Consider the following 15476-nt stretch of genomic DNA (forward strand, 5'->3'; position numbering starts at 1 on the left):
TTGTGTCTGGGAAGTTTTTTTGTTTGTTTTTTACTCCAAAGGATACCTAGTGTTTACAGGATTTCACGTGACCATTTAAAGAAGCAGAGTGAATCCATACAGTGTTTTATTCTTTTTCATCTATCCCAGCTTTTTTTGACTGACAAAATGTACTTTGCCAACATGGTCAGAAATTACCCTTGTTCTCAACACCACCCTTTTTGAGCTCGTTGCTGTGAGACTCACTGCTGAGGAGAGGAAGGTGCCTGATGTTTTACTTGCACTTTGTGCAACAGTAAGTCTTCCAAATAATAACATAGGAATCATCTTTCATGTACCAGGTCCTGACGAGCTACAGAAAACATGCAATGGGTAAGATCAAATCTTCTTATAAAGGTTTGCATAAATACCTCGAGCTCCATTTTTATGTAGAAAATTCAGTGCTCGATCTCTTTATTTTTTGATACCATGAATGCAATATATCAGCATCTTTTGCAGATTTCTAGAACATGGATTATAGTTATACAAGTATTGGGAATATGCCCTAAAAGCAGCAATAGCAAAATGGAGTTTCTTCGAACTTCTCAACAGATCACTTGAAACAAAATGTGGTAGGTTCCAGCAATGCTTTCTGTCTTCCAGGAAACCATGAGAGCATCTGTGTCCATCAAAGTACATCAATCACACAAGGCAAGTTGCTTAGTGTACCAGTACCAGTATTACACTGCTTATGATATAGATTTATTAAAATATTTTTTCTTAAATGCTTGTATTTCTAACAAAGAAGGGATAACAAATACATTTGGATCTTTTTTTAAAGAATTACCAATAGTATTTCGTTGCTAAACACTGCATCATTTGCTAGTAAAGAATTTTTTAGATACTGTAATAATCAAAAGTTGGAATTATTTAAATCATTTTCAGATCTCTATTATACATTGAAGCATTTTGATAAGTTGTGTAGTTTCACTACATTTTAAAAGTTCCATTTATTTAAAGTTTTTGTTAACGCAAAGTGAAATTACTGTCAAATACTTCATGACTATAAACTTTGAACAATAATTACCAATTTAATTTACCAAACACCATCGGTGTTGAGTGCCATTAACAGCTGATTGTGAGCTGATCCTCAGCACTGCCTTGGAGCGGGCAAATAACTCTGGCTGGCACTCCTGTCCACCAGTGCAGCGAAGTTCTGCTAAGTTAAATTGAACTTCTGATTCTTTTCTGCAGCTGAACCTAGGGCAGTAAGCAGATGCTGGAGATCTTTTATTCACTAGAGTCTTCCTTGAACATCCCTACACTAGTGCAAGTTCCTTATGTTTTTTCCTACAAACAGAGTAGCGTTTGACTGCACAGGCCTATTGTGTTGATTCTGGCTTTGTGTGTTAAAAAAAAAGTCACCACCATCTGTGCCTCTTCTGATAGTGGTTTGGGGATAGGTCATAAGAACAGAAAAATTATTTTGGCGACACATTTGAGTTGTCTTTGCTAATCAAAATGATCTTCCTGTTCTTTGTATGTTTTTTTTGCGGTATGTAGTATTTACATGGACTTTACAGTGTATTACATAAGTATTTAAAACATTAGATTACTACTGTGGATTAAATGTTATTTTAACACCAGAACTTCATGTGATGCTGTGGAAGGTGACAGATCTTTCAAATTAGGTCAAAGTAATTACTTGAAACTGTTTGTGTAATATGATGTTAGTAAACTCAAAGACTAGATAGCTTGTATCTCACTTGGGTGGATGATAGAACTTGTTAGGGCAAGCATTCACAAATACATTGGCCTGATAAATTGTAACATATTCTAAGTAGTTTTAGAGATAACAAAACTACTGCTTCTCCAGTAACACCTGTGCTGTCTCTTGCATCTATTGGTGTTTTTTTTTTTTTAAAAAAAAGTCAAATTAGCTTCTAAGGCTCTTCTGTGACCCACTGTATTGTGCACTGGAAGGCAGGAGACTCCTTTAGCTGTGCTTCTCTATTCATCCAAATATTTTTACTTGTCAGAGTTATAAAAGCACCCAAATTAAGATGATAAACAAAGGACTTTTTGTGTTAAAATTGACTGTTGCATCTGTTTTGTTATGGATTCCCAAGGTTATTATTCTATCTGTTCATAATCTTAAAATTAGGGACAATACTTCTCCACTGTGTTGTGAAAATGAATATATGAATGATTACAAGGTGTTCAAGGCAATGGTTTGAGAGGCCACAGAACTGTAGGTGATACATAGATAACACAACTAAGTGTATACAAGACATCTAAGTCCAAGATGTTAATGCACTCAGATACTTGGTACACGAGAGAGAAACGATGTAACTTCAGACGAGATGAGATTCTAGAACCTATTGAAATGACCTTCATTTTCTTTAAAGAACATTTTCCATTATAGTTTTTCTGTGTTAAAAATCAGCCTCATTTTCAAGTTTAATTGCAGTTATTTGTACTACAAGATGAAAAATTACTAAAATAACTTGATCTGAGTGTACCCTTCACAAGTTATATAGCTCTTGGCTTTAATCTGGAGAAAATTCAGCTTCACACACACACAAAAATTAGAGTATTTCTGATTTTACAAAGAGAACTGAGCAGCTTGCTATTTTTATCTGTGATTAATTTGGCATTTGGCTTCCCTGTTAAAGCACTGCTCAGTGCACAGTAAAAGCTGCCATCAGCCAATTTACTGGAGACTCTCAGAACATACTTCAGTGGGGACCTTCAGATGTCAACTCCTGCTGAGAAGCACCCTTTGAAAGACAGCAGACACTGCTCAGGTAATTGTTGAGGCTTCACTTAATATTAAATTTAACATGTTGTTGTTAGTATTAACATTTTGCTCCAAGTTCAAAGCAGCAGGAAAAAAAAGGCTTTTTATTTATAACTACTATATTCTAGACCAGTAATAATACAACATAATTAATGTGTGTCAGATGATGCTACATAAAATATTTAGCAAAATGTTGGGCATGTAAACTAAACAGTTTAATCCTTTTATATCTTAGAGCATCTGTTTTGCCTCGCTAGGACCCAGCTGCAAACAAATTCTTAGTTATGTAATGAAACCCGTTTGCTGTGTCCTGCACATTCGAGTGGCAGCTATGTTTAACACTCTTATCTAGACGTGGCCCTAAAATGCATTTACTGCAATGTACATATGCTGCTGACAGAAATATAAGTTTTACATGATAACATTACATTAGGAACACCAGGTGCAGTGCAGTGGTGGACCAGTTGACATTAAAAACTACAAATTTGCAATTTCAGTAGAAACATCACCCAGTAATTTTTGCAGCACTCAGAAAACATCAGAACTCCTGTGCATCACAAAGAATAAAACTGTTTGGTTTTTTGTGTGCCATGCTTTGGGCTAAACCATATTTTTATTTACTTCAAAATTTTGGGTTGACCACTGCGTACACACTGAATATTTCAAAATAAGAGTCACACTGCATCCTTTAACACTAACACACACGCACACTTTGAGTGTGGAGGACATGCAATGTACAAACGGATTCTTAACATATAAAATGACCATACTTACTGCAGAGCATCCAAATCAATATGACGTGTCACTAGAAGCGTGCTGGAAGAAACTACTGTGTAAGCAGCCTTTTCTTCAGCTGGCTTGCACAGATTGCATTATGTCTTGCACAGACACACATAACCTAAACATGGCTGCAGGATAAGATAGCAGAGAAAAACCACGAGTTTAGAAGTTAAGAAAGGGACTAAAACGCCTAAGTACTCTGTTTCAGTCATTGAAATGATTCATGATTTACACAAAGAGATGCACTATTTTTCTATAGGATAAACACCATATAAAATAATTTTGATAACTGACAACATGCTTAATGAAATTACTACTTTGGGTAATGCTCATTTTAGGAAGATACAAAGTTTCTAAAATTATTTGAGTTGAATAAGATCCATTTTTCTGAGGAACCTTTTCATGTAGCAGCTGATTTACACTATGTAAAGCCATTCAGCCTCTCTTTCCAAATCTCTTCTCTCTGTAAAAATCTCAAACAGTATCTTAAATATAAAAAATGCACTCATACCAGCTGCTTCTACTATCTGTGGCAAGGTGTACACTGTATATTTCTATTAGGATGATTTAGGAAAAATCACTAATTATATTTCACAGCTTAGTGCATTTAAGGTTGCCTCCTGTAACAGCCTTTGATTTAGCTGATCTAGAAAAAAAAGGGTGGGTTTTTGTAGAGTATTCTTTATGTATGTTAGAAGTCTACAATAGACATAAAGATGGAAATATCTTAGGTCTTTTTAGCTTGCATCAGTTTACCTATTTTTGATTAAAAGTTCGAAAACATTCTGATTTAGAAACTTTTAAAAAAAACCCACCATACTGTTTCATATGGAATGGGAGTTAAAAATTAGTTTAATATTTTCCCCATTCACTAAAATTAACTTAAACGTATACCCTCCCCAAAAGCCTGGTTTATAAGCAGTAGCCGCTGACGCAGGTGGCTTTACCGCTGTTATTTAACATTACGTTGCAGCATGGCCGGGGAGAGGCCGGAGCAGCGACCCCAGCCCTGAAGGAGCCTTCGCTTCGGCTGTGCCAGCGGCGGGACGGTGCTGGGGGTCTGCATTAGGACCACGGCTTTTCCTTTCAGGTACCTGCCAGCGAGCTCCTTCCCGCCGCCTCCCTCACAGGGACCGTCCCCTGACAGACCGGGGTGGGGGGGACAATGGTCGCTTCCCGCCCAAAGCGGGGGCCGCTGAGGCCCAGAGCCAGCGACGGGACCATCCGTCCACCCCACACAGCGCGGCGCTACAAATCGCTTCCTCTGGGCGACCTCCGGGGCAGGCTATGGGGAACACCGACCCGGGACGCCGCCTCGCTGAGGGTCGCGCCGCCAACCGTTCTAACGGTTCCCGCCCCTCGCCGCCCCCTCACGGCTGCCCGGGGGCGTGGCCAGCGCCGCCCGTGAGGAGCGGCACCCAGCGCCGCGCCCCCAGCTCGCCGCGGGGCCGTGCCCCAGCCATGGCCGAGCTCGGAGCCTGGCTGCGCTGCTGCCGCTCGCTCTGCGGCCGATCCCTGCTGCTCCTCACTTGCCTCTTCGCGCCCTTTCTCGGCCAGCCCGGAGCCGGCCCCGCCGCCCGCGCTCCTTACGCGGGTAAGGCGGCTCGGGACGGGCTGGGCGGCGGGCAGGCGCTTCGGAGAGAAGCGGGGAGTTACGAGCTCTCTTGAACCCCGGCTTTTGTGTGAACGTGCTCTTGTGAAGGGGTAGGGGGAGGTGGGACCGGCGGGCCGGGGGCTGCTTGGGGCGGGCGGGCGGGGAGCGCGGTTCGTGTGGAGAAATGAGGCGGGCGTTGCGTGTGAGGGAAAGGCAGCCGGCGCTGAGGTGGCCACGCATCGCGCTTCGTTTTCCATGTTATCAACTTTTGCGAGACGAGGCTAAAATTTCGGGGTGAAGTGGGGTTATGGCTGAGGTGTGCTGAGGGGAGGGTTGCAGGACTTCTGCTAGTTTGTAATAAAAATGAATGTGATCCTCCAAAACGGGCTCCCCAGAGCTGCCCCTTTCGCAACAGAGGGAAAAATGCTTTTGCCGAACTGGAGCTGTTCAGATGCGCGTCACTCTTGACTACCACACATTTAATTACGCAGTTTTACGCTTTTAAAATTAACGTATAACGCTTTAGAAATGTCAGCTTTTAGGTTTTTTGTTCCGTTTGCTTACTCAGATGAGGTACAGTTGTAGATTTGTGGTGCATGTTCTTTACATTCACAGCTGGTATGGAGTTAAGTTTACAGAATATATTTTAATAATTGCAATATTGCACATGGATCTGGCTGCACGTAAAAATGGCTTTCAAGAATTGATTTAAAAATTATCTGTAGTTTTGTCATGCATTATTTCTTTGATTTCAAAGGAGCTGGTCTTGTAATTCAATCAGATTGTAACTTTCAGAGTTGAAGGATGTAAAATAACAAGTGAAGCTGAAGTGTTTATAAAATTACACAAAGACTAAAGGAGCGAAATGGATGCTCTTTCAAATAATAATTTGTGAACAGTTATTTCAAAACATTGCTTTTTTATATAAATTATAACTACATTGGTAAGAGTTTTGCACAATGTCTTGAAGTTGTAAATGCAGTACTTACAGGCAGAAAGGAAATTAATGAAAAATTAACATTTTAACGTTTTAAATGTTAGCTGAAAATTGAAAAAAATTGTTATGAGTATGGTTTAAGGAAAGCAAATTGTATTGGTGTCCCAATTTTAATTAAACATATAAAAACTCAGTCTGTTGCTACTAAATGTGATTTAAGAAATTCGGTACCAAAGTATTGCTTTTCATCATGACAGAAGATATTATTATGTGAGAAAAATAGGTTACATTATATGATGTATAAGGTATGGAATTACCTGCAGTCAGGTTAAGCCAAATTTTGCTTTTTGCCACGCACCAACAATTTTGATTCATTGAGAACTGATCATATGTAGTGAGGCTAAAAGTTTTTTCCGTTTTTTTGCTTTGAAATGAAATTTGCTATTAAGAAGATGAAAGACATTATTAAAATATAGGAAAAATGGAAGTAATAACCCACACTGGAGTATCATGCATGTATATTTAAAATTATTTCAGAGGTATCGCTTTGTGTGTGGTACAGTGATCATTATAATGACTAGAAGTGACTTACGGTTGTGACTTTGTTTTTGTGATACTTTAAGAGTGCTTGTAAAGGAACTTGGTGTTTCCTTTAGTTGGTAGCTTGAAGGTGAGTTAGCACTTTGCCCTGGATAACTCTGACTTGACAAGACAAGTGCTGGTTTAAAATACAGTCAAATTGTAAGTTTTGTTCCTTGCTCTGAATCTCTAACAGGTGAGACTTAAATGCAGAAGTTGAATTTAGATTAACCAGCACCTCTAACGCTGCTGTGCCACGCTGCAGACCTGTGATAATGTTTCCTTGAGAGGTCATGCACCCAAACATTTTCCACTCAGTTTAACAGATTGAATCCTTCTCCTACCCAACAGGAAGCTGCAAACCTCCCTGCTCGTATGCTTTTTGTGATTTTTCTCTTAAAATATTTTGTGCTTTCTTTAGATATTCTTAAGAAGAAAAATGGTAACACTGGTTTATGGATATATGTCTGTCATTTGTAGAAGGCACTGCAGAAGGAAGTACTTGCATAGTTTCCCACTTTTCAGAATGGTGAAACCAGGTTTTTCTCTGATAGTATATATTCTGAAATCTAGTCTTTCTGATCTCTAAAGTGAGTGTGTGATTTCTGTGAGCTGCAGGATTGCGTGTGCCAGTGTATCTGAGACTGGACTCGAGCCACATCAGCAAAATGGCAGAAAATAATGCCAGTGTACAACTTCTGCAGCACCCAGGGCTGCACTGGCAACTCATGAGAAGCCTAAGGCCTGTGTCTTACTTGTATAATGGTCCTATTTCTATAAATTGTGGATTTGTGTTTGCTTCCAAGATGCATACCCTCTAAATCTATATGAATAAATGGTTCTACTTTTAAGATAAATATTTTTTCTTCCTTTTACTCCTTGTACTATCCGCACTTTTATATGCACTCTAACTGCTTGGTTTCAGCATTCCTCAGTGTTATCTTCACAGTCCATCTTCAGTCTTTACTGACAGGTCAACAGTAAGTGAAAATGATGCGATTGTTAAAAGCAATAGAGAGATGACAGAAGTCCTGCATCTGCTACAGAAGAAGTCCCACTGCCTTCAGAGTGACCAGAATTTGTACCATGAGGCAGCCTCTTCATGTCCCCTGCTTGCTGGGCAGGGAAAAGGATCACAGTTCTTCTGTCTGCTGAAAACTGAGTGGGTTGTGTTAGTGTGTGTGAACTCCCAAGGAAATGCTGTGCCATGCCGTAGATGTGTGATGTTAGCGCTGTAGGTGGCTCTTAATCAGAAGACTACTGCTGACAATAGCTCCACGACAGAGTTCAGGAAGATCTTGGGCATGTTGCGTGTATTTACAATAGAATCTGTAGTACAGATATTCAGAAAGGAGTGGTTTCTGCTATGGCTAGCTCTTAATCTAAAGACTGACCGCCAATCTGTGGCTGATTGTGTCTATTTCTTGATTAGTTACAAACTACATGACACTGTATTATACTGCTATTAGTCAAACTTGTAAATGCATTCATTAATATGGACTGTAGTTATCCCTTGATGCTAAGCTGTTAGGGGATAGGTTAATTCTGCTTTCCAATTATCCAGCTGGAAACTTTAGTCTCTTGAATTTGAGTTGAGTGTAAGAAACATCTTCCCTGCTTTCTGTGTGCAGCTCTTGTATCTCTGTTCATGTTGGTAAGTGCCAAGCAATACTGCAGTTCAAAATCCTTGGTAGTTTCATGTCTACAATATGTCACGTTATTTTGCTACTACTTGGTGGGAGATTGATGTGCTACATAAGAGAGAAGGCAGAAATCCTCCCAATAACTTGAAAGCCCTAGAGTAAGCAAAAAGTTCCTGTAGCAGCTGCCAGGCATGCATTAATATTAATACACAATGGTAGAAGTACAAGGCTGTTGCTTTTGTACTCTGAACCTTTGAAAGTGCAAGACAACCTCTGAACAAAAGCAAGCAAAACAGATTTGCGAAAAAATCACCTACAAGAAATGGTCACGAATAGCCACCTCTTCCATGCTTGTAGGTATAGTGATGAGCTTTGCCTTTATTCTTTGAACAAGGGAGAAAAACATACTTGTAGGAAGTACAGGATGTAATAGCTGGCTTTTCTGATTTTTGTTTAGTAAGTTGGTTCGTGTTACTAATCCTGCTTTGACTTACAGACATTCTAGTAAAGACAATTTTGGTCACTGTGTATGGTTACTGTTAACTGCATGCTTTACTCGTAGTGACTGGATTCTTAGCAGATGCTAAAGCACAGAAGGAAAAGTAGACAAAAAATGAAGACCATACAGAAAGTATGACTCACTATCCTTTTAAAGGGAGTGGGGAACCAGTTCAGAAAGAAAACTTCCATTTTATACTTTATTAAATATATTACATAGTTTTTCTACTTCATGAAGTAGTGGTGGGAGATTCTTTAAAATGTAAAGTGAGGCTTAGATCACAGTGTTATCTTAGTAAAATATCAGTGTACTGACTGCAACTGTACTGTATATCTTACTGCACCTTCCTGGTTTGCAGGCAAACTATTAGTTGTATTGTAGTTAGTAGTAGTTAGATTTGTGGATAAGTCTGTATATTAGGATAGCACACTGTTAAACAACTGAACATTGACTACAAATTGTACTTAGTAGTGTTCTTTTTCATTGTGGTGGTATATGGTTAAGAATCTGCATTAGTAATATATATTCCTTCTGAATTTACGTCTTAACAATAGGCTTCTAAAAAGTGACCCTTTCCTCCCATGGACCTCTCTTGAAAATGCACCAAGTAGTAATCCAAAGAAAACCTGAAATCATCGACACTCGACTGTATCAATTACAAACTTTGTCCCATAATGGCACAGTAAGAAACAATGTAAAAAGATATTTTACAAAATAATAACATTGTAGTTTATCTGGAGCATTTAAAAAGTCTGCCATCAGTGGCACTAGTGAAATTCACAGTGCGTGTTTTGTCATGCTGTTCGTGAATCTGAGACCCATGCAGCGCTTCCTCTCCTTTTCTAAATAACTCTTCCAAACTACTTCAATAAAAGAAGTTTAAGTGTTTCGGACTGAATTTTTAAATACAATTGTGTCCTAGGTCAAGTGTTCAATTAGAATTTCTACTTACTGTTTCGTCAAAAGTGTGCTTCAACTACTTCAGAATTTTAAAAAAATGAATCATTAGTCTGCTTTGTGTATAAATGTTTGTCTCCTTTTTGCAGAATTCAATTTTTGGCCATCCAGCATTTTCTCGTGTGGCCTCGTTATTTTTGCTAAACATGGAGTCACACTGAGAGGGAGTGAGCAGAGAAGAGTTTCAGGTGTAAATTATAAAGTAAATATTGGGATTTGTCACTGAACAATATAGGGAGCCTACCTTTGACTTAGACTGCCTGACCTCCACAAAAATAAAGTTGCACAAATACAGGCACACTTAGACTTGCTCTTCAAAGGCTACAAATCTTTTAAGTTGTTTTAGTACAGTGTGCTAGTAGAGGTGAGTGTTCCCATAATCTCTGACCACCTGATTTAGTATGAGACTTGTACTGTGGGTTGTTTGCTAATCTTGCTATTTGTAGGTTTTAACCCCTTTCAGCTTTTCTCCAGCCAGCATAGCTCGTCTGATGCCTTAAGCCACTAACTGTATTTTACCTCTTTTCCTCTCTTCTGTAACTTTTTTTTCTGCTTGCCACCAGTTTTTCCTATTTTTTTAATTGGTTTAACACCAGTAAGTAACTCAGAATTACACCCTTTGTTGTAATCTTAAAAGCATGCAGACACACGACAAAGAGAAATTAAGCATGTGTAGTCTGTGTAACAAGTGAGCTGTGTGGCCCTATTAAATATGGAAAGGTAGGAGTGGTTATTTATTTAGTTTTTGCCAACTCTTAATATATTGTTTGTTGCCATCTCAAGACTCCTAATGAAGTTCTTCTTTGCATAAATTGGCTTTTATAGACCAGTATGCCCCAGTTTATTACTAAACAGAATAAACTAGAAATATGGAAAAGTGTGGATATGTCTGTGATAGGAAAAAAAATTAGTTGAACTATATTGTTAGGAAATATGGTCATCTTAATAAATCAATAAGTATACTGTAGGTCTGAGCGTAAAATGTTTGAAAAAAAATTCTGGAAGTTTACAAAAGTGATAAAGGAACATGTTCCTGTTTAGCATAGCAGAGAAGATCCTGTGTTTTCAGAGAAGCTTTATCTGGAAACAGCAGGTATCCTGAAGATGCTGTGCAGGAGGTCACCTTACAGGAACACAGAAATGGTGAAAGTGCAACTTTGCCTCTGCATTGCTTCAAGGTCAGTTAATGGAGAGACAATACCAAGCTGCCTAGTCATTCTCAAACTGTACAGAAAATTCACTTGGGAGATGTAACTGTACAAGGGAAATGTAATTAATGCTAATACAAAAATCAAGTATTTATGAAACATTAAACTGAAATGAACACAAAATCATTTATAATTCAGGGAATAGGGATACAGAAGTAGAGAAATTAAGTTGTGTGTTCGGGAAGCAATCTTTTGGATGCCTGGGAAGAGCAAGACTTGGCAAATCTATGTATAGTTACAAGTAAGAAAAAATCCTTGGCTAATGAAGATACACTGAACCCAAGGTATCAGTGAAAATAAATATATTTTAGCCTAATAGCTCTTTGGGTAACTTGTGTATAACATTGTATTGCTGGATGCTTTTTGACAGCAACTCTGATGTTTGCTGTGTGTTCAGGTGTGAACCTGCGCTGTGCTCAGTGGTACAACACACGTTGCCCATCAGTCCTTTGCTATTACACAACCTACCTGTCAGCAGTCTTGAAATGGAAAGATGTTAAATAGTAGAGCAGGTACACATAATAAATATGGACAAACAATAGGTGTTTGTGAATGGATGAAATACTCTGTATTTTGAAACAGGAGAGTGAACTGTGTTAAAACCCCAGTGCTGATTTGGCCTGCAACAGGAGCCACTCAGCAGCGTGTTAGAGTGGGGAGGCTTGGAGGGGGAAAGGAGTCCTGCTGCTCCCACTCTGCTAATCCTGGTCTATGTTCTGCTTTTGCTCCCACTTGAAAATTTCAGAGAAAATCCAGTTAGTATCCATAATAATAGTTCTACTGGGCTGCCCCAAACCTGCAGTGCAGGAGGCAGGGGATTCTCTTGGGACTGGGCTCTGCAGTGCGGTGGTGTTTTGTCCAAAGGATCTGTCAGCGCAGCATCCTGCAGCACAGAGCTGCTGCTGTCACCAGAGCACTTCGCTGGGCATGGGGGAACTGAACGTTGCCTGTCTCAGTTGTCTGGGCTGCAGTGGTAGCAGTCACATAGCACCAGCTTAGGACCGTCTAAATTAATGGTTTAAACGGTGTGAGCCAAGTGTCTGCAGCAAATGCAAGCCATCAAGCTGTTAGTCAAATTCTGAGGTAGATTTTGCAGGTTGTGTTGAAATGAGAACTGATGGCCTATGCAAATATGATACTACTTGACATAACTGACAGTTTAATAATCCTGGGCAATTCTAAAATTTTAGGGCTCTTCAATGTCTAATCTCTGATTCACCAGATATTTATGGTAATGAACTTCAAGTAGAAATTGTTTGTACTGCCTTTAATCAATGCTTTTGTTTCCTGTGCCGTTTATGAGAAAGGCTAAATACAATCAGTGTTTTTTTTTTTCTTCATGCATTGTTCACTGCTTTATCTACTTCACTTATGTTCACTAAATTCATCTCCTCTCCAAACAAAATGATGTTAATCTTTTAAATCTCTCCTTGTATGGATGACTATCTCTGGTTTTAATCTGTTTATGCCATTCTCTGGTGCTTTTCTGTTTCTGATAGATCTTTTTTTAGACGGATGCTGTTAGTGAGCACATCATTTCTAGAGAGGTCATGCCATACATTTATGTAATGGTATAATCTGCATTAAAAAGAGATGGTTGTGAACGTCTTTCTTTGGTTTACTCTGTCCCTTAGACTGACTATAATCATTGTTAGGTCTTTTTAGGGCAGTAGCTTCAGTCGGTTTAAATATAATCGGTGAGCAATAAAAATCTTTGTGTAGAGCTGTATGTTCACGTCTTCTGGTGGTTGCTTTGACTTCTCTCTGGGAACTGGAGACCTTTTTGGAGCTATTCCCTCCCAGGCAATGTGTGCAGCTTGTGCTGCTCCTTGAGGCGGTGGCGTCAGGGCTTTCACCTGGCCCTTGGAGGCTGTCTGTGCTCCAGTTACTTAGCTAGACACAGATCTTGACTTTTTTCCTCCCCTCTCTCTGTATCTTCCATAAGTTTGTCCTTCTCTTGTCATTTAGGGTATATAATTTTTTGCCTGAGTTTTCATAATGGAGAAACCTTAAACTTTGCCTTTTTGGGAGGGTAACAGAGTTTCTACTGATATACTTCAGTGAGACCATGTTGGTAAAAAGTACTTTTTTTTTTGTGCATTCACAAAGATAAAGGAGAGCAGTTGCTTGATGAGATACTCTAAGACAACTTACATATCTCTTTTAAAGTCCAGGTTGCCTTCTGCTTCCAGTTTCTGCATCCTTTTTTTTCACCCCAAGCTCTGCCATGTGTTCTATTCTCTCAGGAGATAAAAGGAGTAATTTAGTTTGTACTTCTTTGGAAGCTGTACAAAGATTTTGGCTGTTCCAGATCATCAGTTGGTCTCCAGGCATTGAAATGTCTCCTTGATAACTATGAAAAAAAGTAACTGAGTGTGAAGTACTTCTTAACTAGAGAGGTGCCTTTCAGTCAATATAACATTAGGATAGGTAGAGGACAGACTGGTAAATAGATTGGCATGTGGGTTTAAGATACAAAATAGTGTGGGGAAAAAAGTGCTTTACAAGTACTGCAAAGTTTATACGTCATAGATGTGACAAAACACTAGAAGAAATAACGTATAAAATGTGAATAGACTGATGTTTCGAAGTGGAGTGGAAGTTATACAATATACTAGAAACCTGTGTAGTGTGGATATAGGTTTTTAAAAAGTATCACCTTGTTCTAGAGTGATAGAACTTCAGTCTCTCATAGGTAAGCTTTCAGTTTTAAAGGAGTTCCGTAATTACGTGGCACCAGGTAAATTATATAAGTGCATTTTGACTATATTATTGCTAAAATAATGTTATTGAGTCATAGACTCAATAGTGTGAGAGTGGTATGGACATGTTAATAAAACCAGCTGATTTCATACGATTCTTCTTCCAAGACCTTTTCCATGCTTCTAGACAAAAGGGGATGGGATGAGAAATTTAACTCTGCATAAACATAACTGTAGCTATTTGGACACAGGAATGCAGATGTAGACTGTTCATTTGAATCAATGTTAATAAATTTTTTTTTTTATATAGGTGTATCTGAACCTTCTCTTATTGCTAAAAGTGAAGATCGTTTGTTTAAACATTTATTTGAAGACTATCAAAGATGGGTTCGTCCAGTGGAACGCTTGAATGACACAATAAAAATAAAGTTTGGCCTTGCGATCTCTCAGCTAGTAGATGTGGTATGTATATTAAATTTTTTTTTTTCCTTAATTCTTAAAATTCTGGACATAATGTCATAGGAAATACTTGTGCGTATTTTAGCTTAAACACAATAGAGTAAACCTTTAAAATTATCAGTGTAATAAAAAAATGCATTGCAGAAGAGGACATAAAGAGTGATCACAAAGAGTTTGAGAAGGTGGCTATTATGTTTAGTGGAGTTTTCAGGAAAAAAAAAAAAGTTAAATTCTTAAGCCTAGGAAATTGTACTTTTATTTATTCAATGGGAAACCCACATAATTTTAAACTTTATCAGTCTCATTTCTGTAAAATTCAGGAACACTTGCAAATACTGCTCTTTTTCCCCTGTAAGCAGCAAAAAGCTCTCAGAGCCTTCAAATATGTCACTTCCATAGTAATAAAGATTCTCTTGGCATGACTGGTGAAGTTAAGGAGATCAACCAGATTTTTGCCCTCTGCCCCGATACTTATTTACTTCAGAATATTCTTTTCAAATTGAATTCACTGTTTATAAGAGGAGTTTTTCTTCCACATGTTGAGGCTGTTCCTTTATGTTTCCATAGAAAAATGGTAAGACTGCATAAAATACAGTTAAATAGAAAATGGAAGGGAGGAAAGGGACACAGAAGGGGAAAATATCACTTTTAACAGTTCAATAATCAAATCTCATATGTTTTAGAAGTTTTCATATAAGCATCTTTGACTGAAATGCTTTTAGAAGTGTGTTTTGTATTTTAAATTACAGATCTCTGAACTAAAGCAGCTGCTTCCTATGTGCAGATTTTTTTCTCATAAAATATGCTTCATTTTTATAGGATGAGAAAAATCAATTGATGACAACGAATGTTTGGCTGAAACAGGTATGTGTAAAACAAGGGAAAGTGTACAGTATTGCATCTGGGTAGGAACAACCCCAGGTTCCAGTGTAAGTTGGGGAATGACCTATTAGAGAGCAGCACAGGGGAAAGGGACCTGGAGGTCCTGATGGACAGCAGGATGCCCATGAGCCAGGACTGTGCCCTTGTGGCCAGGAAGGCCAATGGCATCCTGGGGTGGATTAGAAGGGGGGTGGTCAGTAGGTCAGAGAGGTTCTCCTGCCCCTTTACTCTGCCCTGGCGAGACCGCATCTGGAATATTGTGTCCAGCTCTGACCCCTCAGTTCCAGAAGGACAGGGAACTGCTGGAGAGAGTCCAGCGCAGGGCAACCAAGATGATGGAGTGGAGCATCTCCCGTGTGAGGAAAGGCTGAGGGAGCTGGGGCTCTTAAGCTTGGAGAAGAGGAGACTGAGGGGTGACCTCCTTAATGTTTACAAATATATAAAGGGTGAGTGTCAGGAGGATGGATCCAGGCTCTTC

The 15476-nt window shown here is 39.0% G+C and overlaps 1 protein-coding gene and 1 long non-coding RNA gene across 5 annotated transcripts in view; one reads left to right on the forward strand and one right to left on the reverse strand.

The window, feature by feature from the left end:
* Positions 1-4982, reverse strand: LOC139828917 (uncharacterized). 2 transcript variants are annotated; one of them, XR_011740991.1, is made up of 3 exons: positions 4633-4982; positions 3533-3666; positions 1-331 (listed from the first exon to the last, which is right to left on the reverse strand). It is a non-coding gene; the product is annotated as an uncharacterized lncRNA (long non-coding RNA). The 2 variants fall into 2 exon arrangements; XR_011740992.1 differs by lacking the exon at positions 1-331 and adding an exon at positions 370-637.
* The window catches only part of CHRNA5 (cholinergic receptor nicotinic alpha 5 subunit), a 20584-nt gene continuing 10028 nt past the window's right edge, over positions 4921-15476 (forward strand). For all 3 annotated transcript variants that reach the window (XM_071813771.1, XM_065847228.2, XM_065847230.2), the window contains exons 1-3: positions 4921-5132; positions 13968-14119; positions 14936-14980. In XM_071813771.1, the coding sequence (XP_071669872.1) occupies positions 5000-5132; positions 13968-14119; positions 14936-14980 (330 nt within the window). In that variant the 5' untranslated portion in view covers positions 4921-4999. The remainder of the gene's footprint in view (positions 5133-13967; positions 14120-14935; positions 14981-15476) is intronic.

This window comes from Patagioenas fasciata, chromosome 12, assembly GCF_037038585.1.
Source record: "Patagioenas fasciata isolate bPatFas1 chromosome 12, bPatFas1.hap1, whole genome shotgun sequence".
Classification (NCBI taxonomy): Eukaryota; Metazoa; Chordata; class Aves; order Columbiformes; family Columbidae; genus Patagioenas; species Patagioenas fasciata.